At 42.2% G+C, this 21,410-nt stretch overlaps 1 protein-coding gene across 3 annotated transcripts in view; it reads left to right on the top strand.

Annotated features, from left to right (window-relative positions):
- The window catches only part of ANXA2 (annexin A2), a 55,291-nt gene that overhangs the window by 20,568 nt on the left and 13,313 nt on the right, over nucleotides 1-21,410 (top strand). For all 3 annotated transcript variants that reach the window (XM_032417242.1, XM_032417243.1, XM_032417241.1), the window contains 3 exons: nucleotides 2,103-2,161; nucleotides 5,623-5,722; nucleotides 19,116-19,210. In XM_032417242.1, the coding sequence (XP_032273133.1) occupies nucleotides 2,114-2,161; nucleotides 5,623-5,722; nucleotides 19,116-19,210 (243 nt within the window). In that variant the 5' untranslated portion in view covers nucleotides 2,103-2,113. The remainder of the gene's footprint in view (nucleotides 1-2,102; nucleotides 2,162-5,622; nucleotides 5,723-19,115; nucleotides 19,211-21,410) is intronic.

The following is a 21,410-nucleotide window of genomic DNA, read 5'->3' as shown; positions in this document are numbered from 1 at the left end:
TCACATTAGGGTTCACTCTTAGTGCTGTACATTCTATGGGTTTTGGCCAATGTATAATGGCATGTATCCACCATTATAGTATCATGCAGAGTAGTTTCACAGCCCTAAAAATCCTCTGTGCTCCACCTCTTCATCCCTTCCTCCTTTCCCTCTAATTCCTGGCAACCACTGATCCTTCTCCTGTCTCCATGTTCTTGCCTTACCCAGAATGTCAGATAGTTGGAATCATACTATGTATGTAGTATGTAGCCCTTCAGACTGGCTTCTTTCACTTAGTAATATGATGCATTTAAGATTCCTCCATGTCCGTTCATGGCTTGATAGCTCATTTCTTTTCAGTTCTGAATAATATTCCATTGTCTGGATGTAGCACAGTGTATTTATAGAGCAAGACCTTTTAAAGTCAGGATTGCATCCCAGCCACAGGACATATTTGGGGGTGGGGGTGTCTGAGAGCTGTGGGAGTGGGGGTAATTGGAACAGCTTTGATTTTCTTTTTGCCATGCTTAAAACTATACTGTAATCATTAAGAAGAGAGAGGGGTGGTCTAGGAGAGAGCTCAGGATGAAAATCTTGCAGGGAGCCTGGGTAGCTCAGTTCGTTAAGCGACTGCCTTCGGCTCAGGTCATGATCTTGGAGTCCTGGGATCGAGTCCCGCATCGGCTCCCTGCTCGGCAGGGAGTCTGCTTCTCCCTCTGACCCTCCCCCCTCTCATGTACTCGCTCTCTCTCATTCTCTCTCTCTCAAATAAATAAATAAAATCTTTAAAAAAAAAAAAAGAAAGAAAATCTTGCAGAAATATCTCCATAAACACAAATAGAGGCATATCTTCCTAGATTCCCCCACCTCCACCCAACACAGAGCCTGGAATCTGCTGAGTCCACAGTGTTCCGATAAGTTAGCAAATGTCTGTGTCAAATACTCCCTCCAAGCCAGTTCTATGAAAATATTTAGACCATGCAAACTGTTGGGAAGATGGAAAGCTGGATTTGCATGGGCATAATTTCTTTGATTAAAGAATATTAAGCAAAGAGACCAAAGCAGGAGTTACTTCAATTCAGATGTCGATCCCACTGTTTCAGGTTATAGCTCTGCTCTATTTTCCTTCTTTTGGGGATGATGATGCTGAATGACCCATCTTGTCTCAGTTGAGATAAATTTCCTACTACTTGGGCACTCTTCATCGGCCGAGGCTGGTGTATCAATTCCGAGAACTGTGTGATTGCAAAGCTGGAAAGCCAATTCATCAGCCTAGTGTCACTGCCCGATTAAGTGTATTAACTGGAAGATGACTTCATCTCATCCCTTTTGAATCTTAAGTACAAGGGATCAGTCTTTTCTGGAATGAGTTAATGTCAGAAAATCTGTCCATGGTCTTTTTCATAAACAGTTGCATATCTTGTAAGCATTGGTGAGCTAAGAAAATCATGGATAGTAATAAAGGTTCTATTTAGGAATGGACCAGCGTGCAAATGCTATTGATTTCAGGTCCTTTTCAATAGGGTAAATTACTGGTGAGAAACACAGAAGCAGTGGCTGGTTGGACAAGCTTATCACTTTTCATGAGAAATGGAAGATTCAGTCTTATCCTGTTCAGACAAGTTGCATGAGCCTTGGGGAGCATTTTGTTTTTGTATTCCCAAATCAGTCTCCCAGCGTTCTCTTTACACAGAGCATGAGAAAGACTAGCTACTTCTTTTTTTTTTTTTTTTAAGATTTTATTTATTTGAGAAAGAGAGAGAGCATGAGGGGTCAGGCAGAGGGAGAGGCAGGAGCAGACTCCCTGCTGAGCAGGGAGCTCAGTGCAGGACTTGATCCCAGGACCCCGGGATCGTGACCTGAGCCGAAGGCAGACGCTTAACCTACTGAGTCACCCAGGTGCCCCGACTGGCTACTTCTATAGTCCATCTGAAACCTAAAAACCATCTCCCAGCTTTAATTTGCCCAATCATAAGATAGGAATTGCATCTATTTGCAAAAATTACTCTAATATCCTCAGATGAAATGGTCCAAGAAATAGAGATTAGTATAATGAATCACTGCACTTCAGGAGAAAGGAAAGCCTCTTCATAAATACTTTTTGTTGTACTTTTTCCCCCCAGCTTCCTTCAAAATGTCTACTGTTCACGAAATTCTCTGCAAGCTCAGCTTGGAGGGTGATGTAAGTATATCATTTTCACTTTGTGTAATTTTTGCAAATTAGACATCTTTGGATAACTGTGCTACTCGCCTTCCTTGTACATCTAAGGACAAGGACAAATTTAGACAATCATTCCCCACTCTTTGTTCCACTTTTCTTCCCCATTACTTTTACTCTTCCCAGTAGTTCAATTTGACAGAAATGTTACGGCACTAGAAACTTCTTTAGCATCACATTAAAATTGGACAGGCATTAGTGACACTGGGGTGGCTGGAGTTTTATTCTGTTATATACTTAGTGTGTCAGTGGTAGTAATTGTCATGATGATACTTGAGTTTTAATGTCATACCCTGCCATTTTATTAATGATTGGCATAAGCTATAGCCATATCAAAAATGATCCTTGCGTTTTGGACTTCTTACAGTGTCCATGAAGTTATTCTAGACAAGGACTTATATGTTTGTTGTTGTTGTTGTTTTAATTTAACATCTGGGAATTCTTTTCTCCAGAAGAACTAGAATATTTGTGTGTGTGTGTGTGTGTGTGTGTGTGTGTTGTGTGTTTTTGTTTTGTTTTGTTTAGCTAAATAAAGTATTCTAATTCATCATGTTTCCTTTTTTTGCTTTAGCTATCAAGGAGCTCAGAATTATATCTGTCTTTCACAGGAAATATGTGAACCTGGAAATTCTGATGCATCTGCTTTGTTTTACAGTTAAAAATTTTTTAAACTGTATGTGAAATTATAAGTCATTGCAAATACTTTTAAAATCAAGTAGAATATAAATTATGAATATGTAAAAATATCTAATAATACCATACATCTTTCAGGTCATCTTGGTAGAAATGGCTTTTACAAAAACTCAGCAGTAACACTGGTTTGTAGGCATATCTTGCAGATACTTCAAAATATGCTCTTACTGAAACTGAAATACATAGAAGCACTCAAAAGTCACTTGACAGCAGTTTGGATTAGGTGGTACGGAACCCTCTATTATCTCTGGTGCTTGCCGTCAAATGTTCAGATAGGTGGCGTATATGCAAACACAGGTTGTATGGACTATAGAGCCTGTATATTTTTAATCTTTCCTCATGGAACTTGTGCACACTGTTGTTGGCAACACTTAGGAGCTGCAGGTTGAGGTCCAGACAAGTCCAAGAGCTAAATAATTTTTTCTTTTCTTTTTTTTTTTTTAAAGATTTTATCCATTCATTTATAAGACAGACAGAGAGACAGTGAGAGAGGGAACACAAGCAGGGGGAGTGGGAGAGGGAGAAGCAGGCTTCCTGCGGAGCAGGGGAGCCCGATGCGGGGCTCGATCCCAGGACCCTGGGATCATGACCTGAGCCGAAGGCAGATGCTTAACGACTGAGCCACCCAGGCGCCCCAATAATTTTTTTCTTAATGGATCTGATTATCAGATTGTTTTTAGTATCAGATTTCAGAAAAGGGCTTTTCGTGTAACCTTTGAAGTTACTTTAGTATAATGCATCTCTCTGTGTGGAGAGATGGGACTGCAATAGAAAATGTCATACTTTCCCCCATATTTTGGAGGAAGAAAAAAACACTTTTCCACAATAATTTGATTTTCAGACAGGTGGATTCTACAGATAATAGGTTCAATTATCCATTTAGTTTTGTTTCTAGAAGTTTTATAAAAGGTATGCAAAACTTTCCCTACTCACTGTTGTTTTTGGAATAAGACGACATACCGTCTAGGAAATGAAGCCGTATGTGATAATGGCTCAATGACCAGACTCCCTGCCTTTGTAAATAATTGATGGCATTGTTAATAAATAGGGAAGTGTTTTTCTTAGATTCCATCCACACTTTGTAGCCACCATAACAAATATAGTATTTCAGAATAACCCTTTGTCCTTACCTTTGCCTAAATGTATGTTCCATTTCCACTGGTTTAATCTTACTGGAAAGTTCAGTAAAATTAGATGGAAAATACTTTAATAATCCACTGTGCTTCAGAGTTATAAATGTTAACTGGATTCACTATTTGGCCAAGATAGTCACAAGTGCATTTTGAAATACTCTGTCTAGTCCTGAACTTAGATTTCTGGTTTGGCCTGGGAAACATTTGAGAGGATGTCATCTTAGTTACTTACTTGTATAATCGCACTCCTAATAAAAGCAAATGAAATGGGTGCTGGGATGTCTCATAATGTGTTGCCTGTGGGTGGAGAGGTAAGTCAGGGCACCTCAGACTCTGACTCTTCCCAGAAACTGAGCTAAGGCAAAGTCATCACATTATGATGGGCATTATGTACGCAGGGGAGGTCGTGGATAGACGAATCTTGGTGTTGAAGGTGGATGGTTCCACTGACAACCTAAACCACATTGTCCATCTTCTTTTGCCTGCCCTTTGCTTTGGGACCGGGTAGCAGGGAGGAGGGAAGCTGTAAGAGCGCTCAAGGAAGAAGAGTAATTAACACTTCGGATAGTAGAACTGATGTAGACACATACTACTGTCCTTACCTCAATCTGGGGTGGTGGGGTGGGATGGAAATGGGTCCATCAGATCAGGCAAGGTAATGGATTTTGAAAAGCATTGGAAAAGGAAGAGAGTATGGTTTAAAAGGCAATAAGAAAAAAAAAATTTTTTTTAAAGATTTTTTATTTATATGACAGAGACAGAGAGAGAGAGAGATAGCGAGAGAGGGAAAACAAGCAGGGGGGAGTGGGAAAGGGAAGAAGCAGGGCTTCCCGATGTAGAGCTCGATCTCAGGACCCTGGGATCATGACCCGAGCCGAAGGCAGATGCCCAACAACTAAGCCACCCAGGCGCCCCAGAAAAAAAATTTTTTTAAAAAGAAAAAAATAGGAAGAGTGGTAGCCATAGGGTTAAAAGCTTAGTGTTACAGACAGCAGAGGAGAGGACAGAGGAGAGAGAGGGAAGCAGGAACTTAGCAAACACAAAGAGGATGTGGGCCAGGAGGCCTGACCACCTTGGTGCCCGGGCTTCCCTCACTTATCTGATAGTCTGAAACAAGCAGGCCAGCATTATACATTTGCATTTTAAAGAATTGTGAGCTCAGTGATACAGGCCCTGTGGAAATTCAGATGCCTGTAGCAAAAACTTGGCTAAGCACACTTGTCATTCAGGCATTTCCACATTTTCAGCTTGTTTCAAATTGTTGCCGGCCCAGTTTAATGCTTTTCAAAGCCTTCCCAGATAAATGGTTTCCAGTGCCCAGCTTTGGGTTGTCTGCTTTTGAGCTTGCACTAGAGGTAGAATAAGTGAAAATACAAACAGCATTTTCTATACTAGCTGAGCTTTTGAAGATAAATTCTCATTAGAAACAGTGAAGTTTCTTATTCCCTGTGTGATGGTACATTAATACTTACCTAGTTACCTAGTCTATGAATGATTTGAATTGTTTAAAGAAACAATAGAAAAAAATCTATCTCAGGGATATTTCAGGGGAAGATTTTAAATGTGTATGATTTGAGTATGTTTGTCTTTTAACCTCAGCACTCCACGCCCCCAAGTGCATACGGGTCGGTCAAAGCATACACCAATTTTGATGCTGAGCGTGATGCTCTGAATATTGAAACGGCCATCAAGACCAAAGGTAGGTGACATTTGTCCTCTTGTCAGGCTGACAATGACAGGCATTTTTAGTTGTCTCTTCATTCTCCCTCAAATCTCCATTTACTAGTCATTTGAAATTGTGCTCGAGCTTTAATGGAGTGGATCTAAACCTTCCCCATCTCACCCCACCCTTCCTTCCTCCCTCCCTTCATCCTTTCCTTTCTCCCTTCCTCTTCCTTCCTCTCTTTGGAGGGAAGACTTAAAACATGAGAAAGTATTTTAACCAAGGAGCGTAGTAACAGGGAAACAGGCCTCAGCTGAGAGCAGGAGGCCTGATTGCCTGGATGTGTGTTTTTGGCTCTGCTCTTCACTTGGAAGCCTCCGTGTCTCTTTTTATAAGGAAGAGGTTGGTCATGGTGATCCCAAACTGGCTTTTTTTTGTCCTGTATCCCCCTGTATTTCAACACATTTGTTGGAAAAATGCTGGGAAAAATTGTACTAATTTGCTTTTAGATCTAATGAACAAAAAATTCGGACTTTTTTTTTTTTTAGCCCTACTAGTTACACCACTCCTTAGACCTGGACCTTGAATTAGAAGAGGTGTCAGAATGAGTGTATTTCCTCGAGTTCTGGGATGAGTAAGAGAGGGCCAGAAGGCATAAGAACTTCCTTTCGAAATAAAGCGGATAAAGCATTTAATTGGGTGGGATTGAGTAAGAACTTGTTCGGGTCATCATTGTGCTGTTTTCTGTGTCTATAAAAGTTAATGTTCAGACTCTTTGGCTTATGTTAATGAAGAGTGTGTCTTTGGGCTTGCTCCATCCCTCGAATCCCTGGGACATTGTGATTATTGTGGTGATGCTTGTGACACCACACTCTTTCCCCTTTTGGACAAAGCACTTCTTTCACCGTGAGGCTAGATTGAGATGCAGACATGACCCATCAACCAGAGCAGATGCTGGTTCATACCTCTGGTGAAGAACCATGGACAGTTTTCTCTTGGAAGTACAGTGTTTTAACTTATCGACAAACACACTTATACAATTCACATGCAGGTCACCGATAGACTGGGAACCTCAACCGGGATGACCTAGGAACCTAAAACAAGGGTGATCATATTCCTGGCTTATTTATGTCTGCATTATTTACTGATTGTGCCCCTTTTCACTCTCAGAATTGTTTTGTTTTGTGGGATAAATTATATCGCCATCTTCCCTAAAACCCTTGGAGAAACTGGTGACTTTGTTTCCAGAGATAGGACGGAAAGGAGAAAGATCTTTTACGTCCTGTGGCTCTGACAGGACACAAGGATTTGCATCATCCTAAAGCAGCCTTACGTCCCCTGGGGACACTGGGTACCTCCCAGAATGACTGCCTGGACAGCTGGAGGGAGAATAAGGAAGCATCCAAATTAGACCTTTCAAAAGTCTTCTTTTATTGAGGCTTTCAAATGACCATACTTGCCAAACGCCAGGCTGGGAAGTCAGGAAGTCACTAATCAGAAAATGAGACTAAAACGTGCAGGCTTATCTCACCACAGATCGTTCTCTTTGGTGGAACTGGGGTGTAGTGGATGGGAGATTGTGCAATCATGGCCCTTCACATCTTAGCTCTGCCACTCATTTCCTAGCTAGCTGACTCTGGAAAAACACTTCACTTCCTTAAGCTTCAGCTTCCACAGACAAAGTAGGGCTAATCAAAGTTCCACCCCACACAGTTGGGAAGTATGAAGTGGTGCCTGACATGTAGATAGTGCTCAAAATGTGTTATTTCAACACACACTCAGACACACACACACACACACACACACACACACTCTCGCGAGCGTTCGCATGCACATACGCACGACCCACTTTCCTACAACTCACCCTATCTCACTATTTGGGTGTGCCTACATTCCTGGGGTTTCCGAACACGCCACTGCAGAAACACACTTAACTCACCTCACAGTTAACTCATCTGACAAAGAAGGTGCCTTTTACAAGTTTGACAAAGGCTGCTTTCATCCTTGCATGAGAAAGCTTTTAAGCGCCCTGGAATGTAAAGATTGCGCAAATGAGCTCTGGTCACAGCTGAAACTCCCATGGTAATAAAAATACCTTCAGGCCCTTTCTGAGTTAGTCGGAAAATACTTTAGTTTCTAAACAGAGACGTCTGGAGGGCTTAGATTTGGATTCCTGCATTTCAGTTTGGTCAAAAGCAGCTGACATCACCATGATCCTGGTTGCCACTATTTATTGAGTGCTCATTATGGGAAGGCATTGCACCAAGCGCTTTAGGAATGTTCTTCTTAGGTGAACTTCAGATTCATCCTGATGTAGTGTTATATCCTCTCCAATTTATGGGTGACACAGTTTAGGATTAACATGGTCCAGGTTTCTTGGCCTTGGTTCAAATTGGGGTTTGAACAACTTTGTCCAGCCCCAAGCCTGTGTTCTTAAACACCCCGATGTTGTGCCACCCACCTGTTGAGGATTGGACTTTTTTCCTTAGCCATAAGTTATTTTCAGACATGAAAAACATTTTGCAGTTGTGATTCTATTGATATCAGATACATGTCATATTTGTGGCCCAGCTTTAGGTGCCCTATCTTCTCTTCAGACTTAATGCCTAGTGACTTTCACTTAGGACCACTTATTTTTGGTGCCTTAGTAATTGTAGAGAGTAACTGAATTTTCTTGAGTTAATTCTCTTAGTCTTATAAAATAATTTCTGGGTTGTTAGTATGTTTGGAAACCTTAAATCCTTCTAGGAAACTATTGAGGAGAAAGAAAATGATACTCATATAGAGCTCAGTATACCAAAGATGTTTATATCAGCACTGGTTATGGTATTGAAAAACCCATCTAGTTGGGGAATGACTTAATAGGTTATGGTAACTCCCTCTGTGTTACATAGAATATCTGTAGAATGTGAAATGTGAAAAATAAAATTTATGAACAATTTTTATTGAGATATAGTTCACATTCATACAATTTACCTATATAAAATGTGCAATTAAATTTTTTAGTGTGTTCACCGAGTTGTGCAACTATCACAATTTTAGAATGCTCGTTTTAACATGCATTCACCTTAAAGTTGTCAGTTATGGAACTGATTCTTTTCCTTTTTTGTGCTTTCAGCATATTCTGTGTTTTCCAAATTTTCTGTGATGACATGTATCAACTTCACAAATGGAAAGCAATAAATGTAATTACAAATAAAAATGGAATCAGTAGTTGGGAAAGTAACATCCCTTTGTCCCTTTCTCCTTCCTCTTGATGTTTGTAGATAACTCATACCACTTTTAAAAATGAGCTAATTAATATTTTAGCCTCCCGTTTAAAAGGCCTTCTATTGTATAATTAAGAAGCTTGTGCCACCCTTCACTCCACTCCAGTCTCAAGCCCTTTACAGAAGAACACAATACTCTGTGATTGCGGTTTCCTTGACATCAAAGAAAACAGAGGGTAACCCTTGAATGCTGATATAAACAAAGGCCAAAGGACCATGAAAAGATGACTATGTGGGCCTCCCCCTCCCAGGTAGGGTAGCCCAGGACGCGGGCCCGCGCGTGCCAAGCACAGAGCTCTCTGGGCATTACCTGCTCGGTCTGACTGACCACGGACTTCCTGTTGGTCTGAGTGCTCTCAGGAAGGACAGCTGGGAGCAAGTCTGGAGGGTCCTTCTGTTGCTTTGAAACAGGGTGGTAAACTGGAGCAGGCCTGGCGTGGGGGGGATTAGAAGGAGGGGCAGAACTGGGTGAGATCTGGACTGGTCATGAGGACCGGAAACAGTTATTATTCCTCCTTCCCCTCAGCCACATCCTCTCTCACCTGGGCTGTCGTGGCTTCTGTCCTCTTCATGGGTCTCCTTGCTTCATCCATTGCAGATTCTCTCTCTAGCTTCATCTCTAGGCTATTCGGAGCTTTTACTCTGACAGGGGTGTGCAGCCCCCATCTCGTGGGAGTGTTAGCCCACTTCTAACACCCACGCGGTTCCCACTCACCTCTCGGAGTGAGCCCATACACAGCCTCTTCACGCTTTCTCTGAGAAGGAGGCAGAATCAATTATTCCTTGGTCTGTGTCTCAGATGCTTCATGTAAGTAATTTACAGCTCTTGTCATATTGTGTTGTAGTTATTTATGTATGGATTTGTTTCTCCCACCAGAATGTGAGTTCCTTGAGGGCAAGGATTTTATTTCATTAAATTTATTTAATCTTATTTACACAGCCCCTGAGACTGTGTGAAAAACTAAATATTTAACCTCTATGTAAATAGTAGTCAAATTGTATACAGATCCCAGACCACACAAGGTGAGTACAGAGAAGGGGGACACATGGCTGGTGAGATGAGGCAGCAGAGAGACAATTCCAGAATCTGGACAGTAGCCAGAAAGGATAACAGTTCCCTAGTGAGCTTTGATCTGTTTTCACAAAATGAATTTAGCTCAGAAGTCTGCTTTGTTTTTAGTTTGAAGGGATCTCAGTACTTCTTGAGTATGTTACCTAAACCAAACGCATGGTGGTTTTGTGTATACTCTGGCTTGAGGTGGACTGTACAATTACTTACCTTAATTTATGTCTAGTTATAAACTGAATAAAGCCATGCAAAAGTAGTAATATTGCTTAATTAACAAGAGGTTTCTGAGACTTAAATCTGTAGGAGTCTCTTGGTCTAGATTGGCCTTGGGTTAAATATACACTGTGGAGTGTACAACACAGCTGTGAATGGTTTACCATATGGGTCCAAATAACTAGAAAGGAAAGTCAGCTAAATTAGAAAAGGATGAATCCAGACTACATAAAATAGATTGTAATTAGAAGCAGCACAACCCCAGAGTTAGTGTAAGTGCCAATAGACTGATACAGCTTTGGTCTCTCTCTCTCTAGAAGGGGAGGGAAATGAGTTGCCCTATTATTATTGCCAGTTTTGATTTTAGCAGTATTTGTGTTCTCCGGAAGGGATGCAAAAGCGGGTGATTTCCCCCCCCCTTCTTACAGGCACAAGGAGAGAGAAGCATAACTGAAGCAAGTTTATGCACTTATTTTTTTCTTATACTTTTAAAATGGAACCATGTTTTCCAGCATGGCCAAAAATACAAACATCCCATGCCAGGAAAGCAGGCCGGGATGTGTATTTTTGGTTTCACCTGCACACCTGGGGGAATATTCATTCAACTGAGACAGCAATTAGGAGTGTATTCTCTTGAAGATGCCAGGAGGCAGATTGTCTCTGAAAGGTGGCTTCTCTCCTAAGGGGGCCGGGGGGGGGGGGGGGGGGGGGGAGGGCCCAAACCTACAAGAGCCCTTAAGTCTGAGGAACACTGTACTTGTGAGAAAGGTCCCTGTGGCTCACGCAGCTCAGGCCTTCCTCTGCAGGAACAGGAGGAAGGGAACCTTCTCTTCACTGAGGCCTTTCCCTTTGTGATCAAGTTTACTTTCGACTGAGCTCTCGTCTTACAGCCCTGCTGGGAACAAAGAGGGACCAGTGCTGAGTCACGGCCACCTTTACTCTGAGCACAGATTTTCAGATTTTCTTCAAAATGCTCTTTGTCTACATGGGTGTATAGATGCCAAACCTGAGCCAAGAAGTCTATAAAACATGGGTGAAGGAGTCCCTGGTGCCTTTCTAATGGTAGGCATTAGCTTTTACTGCCTGCCTCTCGCTCCTTCTTTTTTTTTTTTGTAAAAACTGTTACCTCTTTCCCCCGAAGAAATCCAACAGTTGCTGCCACCCAGGGATACTGGGTGTAGTAACCAGATTCTTTTCTGGTGTCAGCAGTGCTAAGGCAGTAAATATTAACTTCTTCGCTATCAATTGAGTTAAGGGTGGGGATGCTGGTTCCTCTTGCCTCTGTTCAGATTTTAAAATTTTCTGTCTCATGAGGCTAATAGAGTAGCAGGGCACAAAATGGTGCTTGCATTTTGCGTGTCAGCCTTCATTTACAATTTGATTTGGTTTGAATTTTGGGTGCTGGCCTACTTTGTGTTTTCCTGCTGGTCCTGTGGAATATTTCAGAACTATAATTATGCATGGAAGGCAGACAGGGTTCTAGATGACTGAAGTATATAATCGGGTTGCCAAATAGAAGGCATTGAAATCCTTTCTAAGGGACTCAGCAGAGGTGAGATCAGAGCAGAATGGAAATAGAAGAAATTTGATTTTGGGGCCAAATGTTCTTCTTAGGCACTTAGCTAAACCACACTTTGCGCAAGTCAGGACCACAGCCGCGCTGTGCCGGTCTTGGGAGAGGTGCTGGGCTCCCCAGCCCGCCTCCCACCCCATGCAGTGCTTGTTTTCTCTCTCATCTCTTAGGCAGCTGCCACAGGTTATCTTGAAACCGGACTAGTAATCTAATATGTGCTAATGGCAGAAGTGTTCCCCAAGCCCCCATTGCCCTCTATTTTCATTGACCCCAAACCAAATACAACCAAGAGCCAGGCCCGCGACAGAGAAGCTGAGTGTGGAAAAGGTAGTAGACATGTTCCAAGTCATTTACTCGGTCCATCCTTTCTGTATCCCCCTAAATGTTCTCATGATCTGTTTTACAGAGTGAGAAACCAAGGTACAGGGAGGTAACTAATGTGCCCGGATAGTACAGTTCTGAGCCCCACATAATTTCTGAAGCATCTGTTGCCGCCACTAATCTAGATGCCCCACCTTTTCACCTGTCCCCCATGTGAATGTCCAGCTCCTGGTGGGACCCTCTGGACACAGACTGCTCACGGCTGCTGAGTGATCCCGAGGAGTGACTCTGAGAGCAGGAATTCCAGGCCATGCAGCACTGTGGCTGATGATGGGAAGGTTACTTTGGGCAACTGTGTGTGTGTGTGTGCACGTGCGCGCGTGGGCACTCTGTCCCTGAAGTCACTTCCAGTAGACAGATGGCTTGTTGGCATATTAGCCTTGTTGGGAGGGGCTGCCCCTCTCTCACCATGTTATTAATGGCTAACCCTGGAAGAGAGTTTCTAGCTTTCTGTTGAAAAAAACCTCAGTTGGGATATCTCTTCAGTGGCCATGCACTATTAGTGGGTGGCAAATCATTATCTACAGATTATTAAATGTGTGTATGTTTGTATGCACTAAATAGTAAGTCCAGTTCTGTAGACATATGGACACGTTACTGTCCCAAATCCTTTTTAGGAACAATTTGGAAGAGTGTGGTATGAAGAGGTATCAAAATATAATTTCAGAACGGTACCAACATGACTCATAGAGATACGGGATGAACACATGTCAAACATTTATTTAACTCAAAGGATTTAAGACTAGTTCAAAGGGACATTTGAAAGACTGGGTATTAATAGGCAATGAGAGAAGAGTGTTGGGGTAAGATTGCTGGCAAGACCATTAATGTCCTACAGGGCACTGAAGCCGTAACGTTCGGACCATAGTCTCCAAGTTAACATGTAACCCCACAGAGCTTGTGCCCAACAGTAGTAAGTAGCTCGTTGAGTGAGAGCACAACCCAGAGAGGCAGTCTGGGATGGCCCTGTTAGCCACTCTGGCTTCCTCTTGCCTTATTTTTAAATTTTGGATACTTTTCTATACCAGGAGGCAGGATAGCCCAATGCAGTGAACCTGGGTTTTGAATCCTGGTTTGCGTCCCAGCTCTGCAGGTGAACTGCTGTGTGACCTTGGGCATGTCCCTGCCTTCTGTGAGCATTTGTATTTGTTTCCTCGTGGGTGAAGATGGGGATGACAGTAACACCCACCTCTTACAGGTGTGGTGGATATTACACGGGAGAATTGTGTGAAGCACTTGGTAAGTGACTGGCACATAATAGGTATTCAAGTGAGTAGCCTATGCTATTATAATAAACAAAATATGTCCACACCCATGGATCTCCTCTCCCTGTGACCTGCCGCTGACCTTCGTGTTGCAGAGATGATTTCTTCTGAGGTTTGATACCCATATCCCCAGTAATCTAAGCTGAGGCATGGTTTTTCCCATCATCTAGATAAGGAATCTTTTTTTTTTTTTTGATCAGTCAGCCATGCCCTGAGGGCCTCCTGAGTCTCATCAAACAAAATGAAATCCATTTTCTTTGTGCAGCCAGTGTGTCTTGGCAGATGTGAGTCAGCATCCTGTCCAGAATGGTCTCTTGGTTCCTTGCCATGGACAATAAAGATACATTTTCCATGGAATGCCAGATGTGGAGCTGACTTGGGGTTTCCACCCGCAGAGAGGAGGAGGAAACTCCAGGAGGCTGATTTTATGATTTTGGAGTTGACCATTATTTTAGACTACAAGTGTTCTCTATGTTTGAAAAATACGGTGGATGGTTTAAGGGACCCGAGAACCCAGAGTTTTCTGCTTGAGCCGTGCTGTCAGCAGCGCCTCCCTGTGGTATCACTTGGCAGAGGTGTCAGTGTTCACTGAGCTCTTCAGGTGTTATTTCTTACCTGGGTTATTTGGACAAAGGTAAGCATTTCTTTCCCTGAAATTGTAGTCGACCCTGCACCTCACAGGAGCAGCTGGTAGAAGTGACTTAGAAGTCTTCTAGCTAAGCAGCATGCCGACTGCTTCATGTTGACTGGCATTCAGAACAGTGACTGACCTTTCGGAGGCCCCAGCTAAGGAGTGTTGCTGGAAACACTTTCGTAGTTAGCTGATGAGATTTGCTGGCAATTTTCATAAAAGGAATGAATGCTTATGAAATTTATTGTGTTGTTTCCCATCAGGAGCCAAGTAAATTTGTGTCTTCGTTCCTTACCAATCTTGAAATTTTTAACTTCTATCAGTTTTGAAAAGAAATTTTTAAAAATCTGCCTGCGGGGCGCCTGGGTGGCTCAGTCGTTAAGCGTCTGCCTTCGGCTCAGGTCATGATCCCAGGGTCCTGGGATCGAGCCCCACATCAGGCTCCCTGCTCGCCAGGAAGCCTGCTTCTCCCTCTCCCACTCCCCCTGCTTGTGTTCCCTGTCTCGCTGTCTCTCTCTCTGTCAAATAAATAAATAAAATCTTTAAAAAAAAAAAAATCTGCCTGGAACACAGACCTTACTGTGTCCTCACCTACATTGCGTAGGATCCTCTACCCGCATCACTGTTTCCCATTGTGAGCCTTTGCTTAGATTACTTTGACTTTCCACGTGAAGCACAAGAGGAATGGGATGGGAAAAGGAACATTATTCAGGTTTGTTGCTTTTTTTCTTTATGCTCTTGCCCTGCCCACACCATTTCTTTTAGCCCCTGGGCCCCTTCTGCCCAGCAGACGCTTCCTTATGCACTGAACATAAGAGATCTGAACGTGTAAATCCAGAGGGGCAGAGCCTCATCTCCTGGGCATCTGCACCTATGTTAAATTCATTAAATTTAAAGCTTTCCCGGTGTCCTGGCGCTTGCTGTGCATTGTTGACGACGATTGTGCTGACATAGGTGGCTGAGTGCCCAGTCCTCATCCTTCTAGCCTCATTCTGGGCAGAAGTGGTGAGTAACTGGATGACCCTTGCAGCTTCAACCTGTACTGAGCTATTTCCCATGGGAATAAACTGCCTCACCAATTATGATAGCAGATTGAGAGGAAGCGGCAGTGTTCTGAAGATAAGATGGTTAAATCCCACTGGCAGAAATGTGTATTCTGGTGTTCCGACACAGGACATGCCGTAAGTGGCTTTGACTAGGCAACTGATCCGGGGCGCCATGATTTCCACCCCCCCCTTTCCAGTTCCATTTGAAACTTGCAGACAATGGTATGGGAGAGATAGCTAATGTAGGTGAGGTTCTTAGAAGGGGGAGGGGGCGTCCACTTGCAGAGATAGCTCCCATTTCTTTGTAGTTGCTGGTATTAGCATTTGTGTAATGGATCCGATTGTTCACGTGTAAGGGGTCCCAGCATGGTGGATGCTGCATCTCGGCAGGCTGTTTGCTTGGTAAATACTTCAGGTAAAATACGTTTAGATTCCCTCAGACTATCATAGTTGGTGCCATCTACTTGAGACTTAGGTTAACCACTTGGGCTCTTTATGGGGATTTCCAATAATTGGATTGAATTCTGACTCTGTTGGCTGGACGCTTAGCTGCTGTGAACAGAAAGGCAAAACGCTGTCTCACTGACTAGGAGCGTGGGACTACACTGCAGTTAGTGCAGTGAACTCTGTCGGGTGTTTTTTTCTTACATGGTTTATTTGGACAAAGGTAAGCACTTTCTGTTCCTGAAATTGTAGTCGACCCTGTCCCTCACAGAAGCAGTTGTTAGAAGTGACTTAAAAGTCTTCTACGTAAGCAGATTTCTAAAGATCTTTGCATTCCTTATGCTTATCCATCTCTATTGGTGATTCTCAAATACAGAATGACCAGGGAGCTGGTTGAAATGCTGCTTCCTTGGTACAAAGTTCTAAGGAGCCTTTTAGTCAGTAGATCTCAGGTATGGCTCAAGGCACTGTGTGTTTAATAAATACTCCATGTGATTCTAATTCAGGTGGGCTTACGACCACATTTTGACATGAACATAAACTTTGCATTTGTTTCCTAGGGAGAATAATTTTTATGGGTCAGTGTTATTGGTATGTGTTCAGGTCAGCAGCTCCAAAATTGCTTTCAGAAAATACTAGAATTGAGGTTTGAGGATGTCATTGATTTTGTTGTTTGCTAGCATTTTCAGATTTGAGGAAGAAAGTGTTTTGTTTTTTTTTTCCTAAAGATGTTATTTATTTATTTGAGGGAGAGAGAGAGAGAGAACATGAGCAGTGGGGAGGGGCAGAGGGAGAGGGAGAGGCACACGCACACTCCCCGCTGAGCAGGGAGCCTGAGTGCAGGCCTCTAGAGATCATGACCTGAGATCATGACCTGGGCTAAAGGCAGATGCTTAACTGACTTAGCCACCCGGGAGCCCCTTGAGGAAGAAAGTTAAGTGTAAAGCAAAAACACATTTATAAGCAATGGTTTTCCTAACATGAAGTTAGAGCCATAGAATATTTAAAGAGAGAGAACATGTGTGTGGGTGTAGACTTGCAAGACTGTATCTCTTAGTGTTTCGTGGAAGCAGAACTGGAGGTCGTTGTTCAAGTGCAAATGTAGAAACTGAGACCCGAACAGGCCAGCTGTTTACACATGTAATAGTTGTAATAGTTGCAGTCTCTCGAGCTTCAGCTTCTCTCTATAAACTGGGAAGAAGAACGCCTATCCTTACTGGGTAGCTGTGAAGAATAATAAAGTAATCTGTGTTAGGATGTTTCAGAAACCAAAGGGAATTATATAGATGTTGTAATTATTATGCATATTGTGTTTTATTTTAGTTAAAGCATTTAGAACCATGCCAGGATTCTCTCGAGGTGAAGTCACTAGTCGATTCCAGATCAGTGACTTATATGTCATTCACAGTGTATGTAAAGAACCCTTTTTATGGCATTATGGTGAACTTTGAAAGTATATATAATCAAACGAAAGAAAACTTTACAGTATCTGTAATCCTACCACTCACACGATCACTATTAAAATTTTGGTGTAAAGGCCTCTAGTTATTTTCTTGTACATGCACGTGTATTTTACAAAAATTTGGGTTTTACTGTATATACTGCTTTGCCACCTGTTTTGTTTTTTTACTTAACAGTATATCATGAACATTTTTTCCATGTCAGTTAATATTTTATGCCATCATTTTAAATGACTATAATATCCTGTTATCTGGACAGAAGAACATTTATTTAATCAGACTCTTATTGGACATAGGGGCTTTTTTCCCCTTTATTTTTTGATACTATATATAATGCTGAAATAAGCATCTTTGCAACTGAATCTCATATATAGCAATTGTATTTCTCTGTTGACATTGGTACTCTAAAAATTGGAGCTAAAGTTATAGATGCTGCACTTAAATGATTAACGTACTGGTAGTATATAAATACAAAAATAAATGTTACTTATTTTTATACCCAGAAAATCTAACTTCGTGCATTTTGATCTAACATGCTTGAGAGTTGAGGGTACTTCCCCTGTCAGTTTGCTCATTGCCTGTGCCTCAAAACATTACAGTTCTGACATTTCTGTTGCTTGGGGACTCCCCTGATTTCCTGTAGGCCAGGCTGTTTGCCATTTGTATGTGACGTTGTGGGCTTAGCTCCTCTCTCTCTCGCCCAGGAATTACCTATCCAGTTATGGCAAAGACTTCCTTTTATTAAACAAAGTTTATAATCGGTCAGGAGGGAGACCTTTCACTCTCTGAATTCTTAAAATCAGGCTTTCTTCAGTTAAATGGCATTTTAGGAGTATTTCTGATATAAAATTGGAAACTTTCAGATACAAGAAGGCATTGCTTATCTTTGTAAATACACATGTTCCAATTAAAATAGGTACTAAAATATTTTGGTGGCACTTCAAAACTCCCAATTTAGATTTAATTTAGATTAAAACACTTACTCTTTTTAATAAAGTTATAAAATTGATTATTAAAATTGCCTATTGAAGATTAAAAGCAGTGGAACATTTATTTTCCTTAAAAAACAATTTAGTCTTCAGTAAGTATGATTGTATTAATCAATTATGCTATTAAAATACAACTGCCATATTAAATCTGACTCATTTGTCATGACAGTTTCTATAATTATAGAAATTATACCTAGCTGCTTATATAGCCATAATCCTGCAATAAATATAAATAATTCTATTAATTCAGTTCACAGTTACTGTCTATTAAATCCCCAGTTAAATGGCAATTTGGGGACCTTCATTTAAAATCCTCCTTAAAATTTGTTGTTCCATCTGACTGCCAAAGCCCCACAAACACACCTCCTACGGTTGATTCCAGAAACCAATTTATGAATAAAATCATTTATTTATTCATTTATTTATTTTAATTTTTTTTTAAATTTTATTTATTTGACAGAGAGAGACAGCGAGAGAGGGAACACAAGCAGGGGGAGTGGGAGAGGGAGAAGCAGGCTTCCCACAGAGCAGGGAGCCCGATACGGGACTTGATCCCAGGGTCCTGGGATCATGACCGGAGCCGAAGGCAGACGCTTAACGACTGGGCCACCCAGGCCCCCCTAAAATCATTTTTTTATTTTATTTTTTCGTTATTTTTATTTTTTTTTAAGATTTTATTTATTTATTTGACAGAGAGAGAGATAGCGAGAAAGGGAACACAAGCAGGGGGAGTGGGAGCGGGAGCAGCAGGCTTCCCCACAGAGCAGGGAGCCTGCTGCGGGCCTCGATCCCAGGACCCTGGGATCATGACCTGAGCCGAAGGCAGACGCTTAACTGACTGAGCCACCCAGCACCCTAAAATCGTTTTTTTAAATGCAGATATTCAAAAGGTCCATTTAGGCTTGAGGTTTGCGGCTGTCAGGATAAAAATTGAGTTAAACGCATTTGGTGGAGGGTACTGACAAGGACAACCCTTGATGTCCTGGCATTTTGGTTTGGAAAACAGTATATACTGCTTAAAACCCTCCGTGTAAGCCCAAAGGACTAGAGCACATGGGTGATAACAATTCCCAACTTGTATTTCCGTAGGTGTGGATGAGGTCACCATTGTCAACATTTTGACCAACCGCAGCAATGAACAGAGACAGGATATTGCCTTCGCCTACCAGAGAAGGACCAAAAAGGTACAAGCAGTTTCAGGGGTGGAGGGCATTCCTTGTTGAATTTCATTTCCTCAGCCATTGCTTTTTCTTTTTATGGATTCTGGCTCGTCCTGGCAAGAGCCTTCTAGAACTCTTGGGTATCCAAGGTTTTCCTTTTACATCCTTGTTAAAAGTCATCACTCACACACTCATGATCCCTGGAGTGCTTGGAGCTCATCCATAAAGACTGTGCCCTCCTCCAACCAGAGGGTGTGGAGGGAGCACTGCTGGGAACAGAAAGTTAGAAGGGACTAGGGAACATCAGTAACAGCAGGTATCATTTCTAGAATGCTTGCTTTGTGCCAGGCATGTAGTTCTCTGCATGTAGCAACTCATTTCATCTTTATGACTTCTGCTAGCTCTTGATAAGATGTTTCTAATTTAATGTTAGGACACTAGCCTTTAGTTAGTATTGATCCTAATAGGCTTTCCTCACTCTTAAAAAAATATACTTGAATTCTTAAGAGCTTTGCTGGAAATGGGCTTAGTTAGTAGTTCATTTGGTCTACTAGGCTATCTTCAACATGCCATGCTCCCACTATTTAAAGAGTCTTTGTACGCTTTTTCCCTTGCTTGTGCACTAGTGGTTAAGGAACAACCCAGCATTTGTTCATCCTTTATTTTGTTGCAGTGTTAGGAAATTTTATTTTTAAGGATGGGATGCTTTATTTTTAACTTCTTGCTATTAAAAGCTTTTGATTTATTCTTGGACAGTGCAGTAAGCGTGGCTTCCTGCAGCTTCTGTTTGACTTAACGGCTTTCACTCGTAGCCACAGTGGAGGTGAGTTGGAAGGATTCTGGAAAAGACATTTCTTTTCTTGGGGTTGACATGACCACCAGGGTTCTGAAAGTTGCAGGTCAAGCCCTGCTATGGCTCCCACCCTCCCCTACTCAAACAGTTGGAAAGGACATAAATAGGGAAGAATCCGGCTTCTATCATCTTACGTGCATTACAATTCTTTTTCCAACTAGACTTAATATAATCTTTGGTAGTGAGGCATAGAGGGGAGTATTTTATTTCTCCAGTTGCTAAAAGGATCTGGGACCTGGTAGGGCTGAGTTCCAGTTGGAGCAGCAGGCTCACCTCTTTGGATAGTGTGCCTATAGTTGCTCCTTCATTTGTCACTTATAGAGTGGGGTGTTTGAACACACTTGAGTGTGTACACATAAGTGTACACAGAAATACAGAAGCCTGGATCTTGATTTCAAATTAGATAGATGGAGAACAAAGCCCTCACATACTCTGTTGGTTGGAAGATATTACCAGAATCATGATAGGGTTCATTGACCACACAGGCTTTGTGTGTGTTGGGGACAGCTTACTGTCCTACTGATTCTTCTTCTTTTTATTTTATTATTTTTTAAATTTTTTATTTATTGTTTGACAGAGAGACAGCAAGAGAGGGAACACAAGCAGGGGGAGTGGGAGAGGGAGAAGCAGGCTTCCCGTGGAGCAGGGAGCCCAATGCAGGGCTCGATCCCAGGACCCTGGGATCATGACCTGAGCCGAAGGCAGACGCTAACGACTGAGCCACCCAGGCGCCCCTTATTTTTTTTTTTTAAAAGAGGGAGAGAGTGAGGGGGGGGCAAAGGGAGAGGGTGAGGGAAAGAGAGAATCTTAAGCAGGCTCCATACCTAGCACAGAGCCTGACACGGGGCACAGTCTCACGACCCTGAGATCATGACCTCAGCCAAAGTCAAGAGTTGGATGTTTCACCAACTGAGCCACCCAGGCGCCCCTGTCCTACTGATTCTTTATGTCTCTCAATCTTGGGCTAAGGAAAATTGTCATCATGTATAGAAAGATACATAATTACTTGAGATCATTTCTGAAGGAGATTTTGGAAGCAGAACATTAGTGTTTTGAATGAGTTGTTTGCATAATCAAGGAGAAAGCCCTGTATTAGAGAGTACGTTGGGGTATGGACTGAAGCTGCCTCTGTCATGAGCCTTGAACAGCATAGGCAAAGCTAATAGAAGTGGAGAGGAGCTGAGGAAGACGATTGGTCTTCTGTTTTTTCAACATTCAAGCAGATGCCAAATTTCTCCATATAAGGAATGGTAGTGTTTTATTTATCAAACATTTCTGGGGTTTCTATTATGTGCACAGCCCTGTGCTAGACCTTATGAGAAGCAAGAAGTTGAATGCCGATAGGAGTTTATAGTAGAAGTGGAAGATGTC

The sequence above is a fragment of the Phoca vitulina genome, unplaced genomic scaffold (assembly GCF_004348235.1).
Source record: "Phoca vitulina isolate PV1807 unplaced genomic scaffold, GSC_HSeal_1.0 scaffold20, whole genome shotgun sequence".
Classification (NCBI taxonomy): Eukaryota; Metazoa; Chordata; class Mammalia; order Carnivora; family Phocidae; genus Phoca; species Phoca vitulina.
The sequence above is the reverse complement of the archived record's forward strand: the minus strand, read 5'-3'. Positions and strand labels throughout refer to the sequence as shown.